The sequence below is a fragment of the Priapulus caudatus genome, unplaced genomic scaffold (assembly GCF_000485595.1).
Source record: "Priapulus caudatus unplaced genomic scaffold, Priapulus_caudatus-5.0.1 Scaffold1903, whole genome shotgun sequence".
Taxonomy (NCBI): Eukaryota; Metazoa; Priapulida; class Priapulimorpha; order Priapulimorphida; family Priapulidae; genus Priapulus; species Priapulus caudatus.
The window spans coordinates 36,650-41,483 of NW_014578964.1; the positions used below are offsets into that span (position 1 = coordinate 36,650).

General features: G+C 42.9%; 2 protein-coding genes across 2 annotated transcripts in view; one reads left to right on the forward strand and one right to left on the reverse strand.

Moving 5' to 3' along the window:
• Positions 1-1,848, reverse strand: part of LOC106817877 (breast carcinoma-amplified sequence 3-like) — a 14,840-nt gene extending 12,992 nt beyond the window's left edge. Inside the window, exons 1-2 of the mRNA XM_014822588.1 lie at positions 1,824-1,848; positions 1,083-1,186 (exon numbers count right to left, since the gene is read on the reverse strand). Of these exons, the coding sequence (XP_014678074.1) occupies positions 1,083-1,186; positions 1,824-1,848 (129 nt within the window). The remainder of the gene's footprint in view (positions 1-1,082; positions 1,187-1,823) is intronic.
• Positions 1,849-3,064: 1,216 nt separating this feature from the next.
• Positions 3,065-4,834, forward strand: part of LOC106817878 (sulfotransferase family cytosolic 2B member 1-like) — a 7,307-nt gene continuing 5,537 nt past the window's right edge. The window contains exons 1-2 of the mRNA XM_014822589.1: positions 3,065-3,261; positions 3,514-3,695. Coding sequence (XP_014678075.1) covers positions 3,114-3,261; positions 3,514-3,695 — 330 coding nt within the window. The 5' untranslated portion in view covers positions 3,065-3,113. The remainder of the gene's footprint in view (positions 3,262-3,513; positions 3,696-4,834) is intronic.

Consider the following 4,834-nt stretch of genomic DNA (forward strand, 5'->3'; position numbering starts at 1 on the left):
TACATGTATATTATGTATATTATGTATGTATCACCATCATTTATTGTTATATAACGGTGGGCCTACAGTCCTACACCCAAACATACAAAACCTGCATGTGAACACAGTGCAGCTATATCTATACTTAATTTGCACTTAATATTAGTATTACCACCATAACTAACTGACATACAGAAGTATAATAATCACTTCATTACACAGCTAGGTTTTTTAGAAGAAAATACAATCCCACATTCTACTTAAAAAGATTAAGAGATATATAGTATGATTATTTATCTTCACTAAGGATAAGCTGATTTACATGTACAAGGGTAGAAATTAACTTTTGAACAAGGGAGTCCAACGGACTCCCTGCCCTCAAAAAGAGCGAGTCCGTAGCAAAATGAGGGAGTCCACAGTCTGAAGTTCAAAACTAAAGCATAACAACAATAACGTGCTTATTTTGAAGAATCGCGATTCATGCGATGTATGTCTGCCAAATTTTATTTGGACATTTGCTGAAAAAATGTGACCCGCTCCAGCATAATACGGACTAAGTCGCAAGTGATTGTTTTGAGTAATGAGCACGCAAACATGTCAATGCTGAAAATGGCCTACCTGGACAAAAATAAGTTCCTAAGTGCATATTTAATCCGGATATAAAGGTTCAGATGTCTCTAGATTATTATGGTCATTTTTAATTTTTTTTTAAAACCCCTTACCCGGAACGCTTTATCTCAAAAGCTGCATATTCCGGAATAAGTCGGTTTCCGATCTTCAAATTGCTGTAGATCGGTCAATTCTTTAGATATAGCCAAAGATTATATATCATTTTAAAGGTAATTAAATTATCTAAATTCAGATATGCACATAACTCAATTTGTAGAATTTCCTACTTAATCCTGGTTTTGCTGGAGTGGGTCACAAATACGGTAATTCGCGAGGCCGTGCTCTGGAACGAACTACTACTAGTTAGTATAACAGAATTTTCAGGGAGTCACACGGACTCCTGCATATGTCAAATCAGGGAGTCCGACAGTAAATCAGGGAGTATTTGACTCCGGACTCGCGTTAATTTTGCACCCTGCATGTATATTCATTACCTGGGGTACAACATCTTGAATGAATCCAACAAAACTTTCCACGACCGATTTATCACTGCAACACAAGGATTTTTTTATACATTTAGTATCATAATAAATGTGCCCTTACTTTGAACTCCATCCAACCAATCAAAAACAAACCAAATCGACAAATGTTTGTTGTGCACGACTTTATATTAGGCCGACCTAAAAATTACCTTTGGTTCGGGTCACCCGCCCGACTTCACATTTCGGAGTGATAAAATGTGCGACTGCGGTCACTTTTAGAGGGTTTCAAAAAAAATATTCAAATATCCGACTCTTGTCATTTTATTTACCTAAGGAGAGTTCCAAAATATTTATAAACACCCATAAGTTTGTTTACATTTTATACCACAAGTATCTTATAAAAAACAAAGAAAGGCGTAATTTTCATTTATAGTTCACCCGGTAGGTGGCAGTGTTTTCGCCAGCATCAGCTGTGACAACAACTACGACAACAACGGAAATATTTTTGTTTCATATATTGAATTTTGACTAGTATTACGGCTAGTTGAAATGTCTGCCAGAGTCAGCCTAGAGGGAATACCAGAGGTGGAGGGTTGCTAGTGAGACCGCAACCAGCGAGGTAACGCTCTGCGTGATACGTATTTCGTTCTTCTGGCCAATGATGACGTTGTTGATGTCGCAAGATTAATTTGGGCACGAAACTTGTTTGGTCTTTTGGGTCAGTGCCAATGATCAAATAATCAATTATCCCACTTCTGAATTCAATCGACTGTGACATTTTTACGCGGAGTATATTGTAGTAGTAGAACTCGCTAGATAACTTGTTGGAATTTAATACTAGACAATCTATGAATGATGAGAACTTGAAAATCATCCTGCGCTGGGCCTGTGCCCTGGGCCTGTGTCAAGGAACTGCATGCTCACTTTATTGATCTGTTTACGTATACCACTAAACCTTCGAACGTGAACTGGTTCTACGATCTTTTTCTCTTTCCCGTCGTTGATTTTATGCAAATGCCTACAGGGCCAAAACAAAAAAATACCTTTGGTTCGGCGTCACATGGGATTGCTTGAAAATTAGGGTCGCGTTAGGTAGGATAAACATTTTTATTTTATTTTATTTTTTTCCTTTGCAAAACATGGGTAGGCAGGAATATAAATTTTTTTTTCACAGTTAATATAGGGGTATACAGCTTGAAATCAGGAGCCACGAGATGCAAATGACTTGCAGTTGCATACATGTACGCCATTGGCTTTGCAAGCTCATGACATTGTTTTTCGAAAATGTGAACACCAGTCGGTTTACTGGTGTCGTGTACTAGGTAGTCGTGGTCGTGTACTGGATAGTAAGTGTTAGGAATCTGCACTCCAAAACGGATGCTCGATTATCGTACGCCTTTGAACAAGCGAGTAAGCCGAAGTGTAACGGCTCTGCGGCGCGCGTATAGCACGATAGCTATGCGTATACTATAATAGTACGCGATCATCGAGTACATAACAAGCCGGCCGCTGCGCCATACGACCTTTGCAGGCTCTGTTTATGAAGTAGCCGGCCCGGCGCCCGGCCAGCGCTCTATCTGGCTGCTTTCATGTTGTTAGGATTTCTAGGAAACGTACGGGTGGAACTGTTTCACTTCGCGCCAACGTAGTTCTTGTTTTATATATNATTATTATACTAGTAAACGACTACTATGCACGCTGTATAATCTCCTAAGGCTATTAAATTATTTTAATTACTATATATTACAAAAACATTAAGGACTACTTTAATTATATAAATAAATACTACAATACGCTAATCAATGCTTACAAATGTTGAAAATACACCAGTTATAAGGCGCTAAACTAACTCTATGCGTAATTATTCTTAACTATTATTATACTAACTATAATTACTCGCAATAATTAACTATAATTATAACTAAATAACATGATAATAACTATGATTAAAATTAAATAATATTCACCGTCATCGCGCGATTTGCCGCAGCAGCGCCCCCTGCCGACGAGAAGAAGCAGGAGGAGGAGAAGGAAGACAACTTTATGGAGGAGATGGAACCGGTTACGGAAAGGATGTGTAAATACCAGGACTGCTACTGGATCATTCCCTGTCTCTTCAAGTACAAAGAAGTCGTTGAGAAGATGGAGACGAGGCCAGATGACGTGTTCGTCTGCAGCTTCCCTAAGTCCGGTAGGTGGCGTGCAGTGCGCGCGCAAACACCAGGGGCTCGTTGTCAACACTCCCCCCCCCACACCGCACACCTGCGCACGCACGGCACGCACGCACACACACACACACCACACACACACCACACACACACACACATACACCCCCACACACACAAACCCCCCCTTTACGCCACAGGTATGTGTACATACACCCAATTAACCCGTCACAGCGTGCGATTGCAACTTTGAACGGTGAGAATTCCGATGTGCGAGCGTACAACATGCGACACAGGAGATCACTTGGCTAATCCTGACAACTTCGAACATACGACGGAGCTAAGAGCCATACGCCGTGGACGACTAGGATCAAATGGCTGGAAGTATGGAGTGAAAGGAAATGCTCGATCTACCCTACATCAGCCCGACAGTCTCCCTGAGGGTAAGCAGAGAGGGTTAGTGAGAGAGAGTGGGAAGGGGAGAAGCGTTGCGCGAGAGGGGAGGGAGAGAGAGGAGAGAGAGATCGACGCAGAGAGACGAGAGCGAGAGAGGGGAGGGATTGATAGGGAAGAGAGAGGAAGAAAGGGAGGATGGAGTAGTAGAAGGAGAGGGGCAGAGCTGAGAGAGTGAAGAGAGAGCGGAGAGCGTGATCTGAGACGAGCGTTGAGCAGAGAGACGAGCAGTGGAGCGGCGCAGAATGGAAGACAAGAGGTAAGCAGAAAAGAGTGAATGTAGAGGGGGTGGATTGAGAGGGCGGAAGAGCCAGAGAGCAGAGAGAGATGATGACTGATGAGAGAGAGATTCGATGACGAGAGATGACTGGAGATGAGAGAGACCATCGCTTCCTCGCTGTGCGCAGTAGACGTACGTAGAGCTGAAGCAGCGAGATGGAGAGAAGGGGGAAGAAGGCCGCATGGAAGAGAGGGAGACCAAAGAGGGAGACGTGCAGAGAGGAGAGAACTATACATCCTACTATAGGGTGCCTCTACCAAGTAAAATGAATAGGCGTGTGATAACAGTCGATACAAAGGGTGGAGCCCGTGCGGCATCGTAGTACTGTGCGTACTTACGCGTGCTGCGTGGCCCCCCCCCCCCCCCCCCCCCCCCCCCCCCCCCCCCCCCCCCCCCCCCCCCCTCGTACGTGCGTACTTGCGCGTGTGCGGTGCGTACGTTACGTGCGTACTTGCGCGTGCACAACAACCACTGTTGTGCGTGCGTAGTGCCTGCGTACTTGCGCTGTGTGGCTGAGTGCGGGAGTGTGTACTTGCAGGCGTATGGTGCTCGCCGTGCGTACTTTCGGGCGCGTGCGTGCGTACTTGTGCGTGCGTGCGTAACCACGTTATGATCATGAGTGAGCCACGGAGCACTATACATAGTGAATGTTGTATATATTTATCCATTAGTAATCACTATTGCGTGATTATATGATAATGATATGTGATATATGATATATGATATGATATATGATATGATATTGCGATGATATATATATATAATATAATATATATATATATTATCTATCTATCTATCTATCTATCTATCTATCTATCTATCTATCTATCTATCTATCTATCTATCTATCTATCTATTATATATAT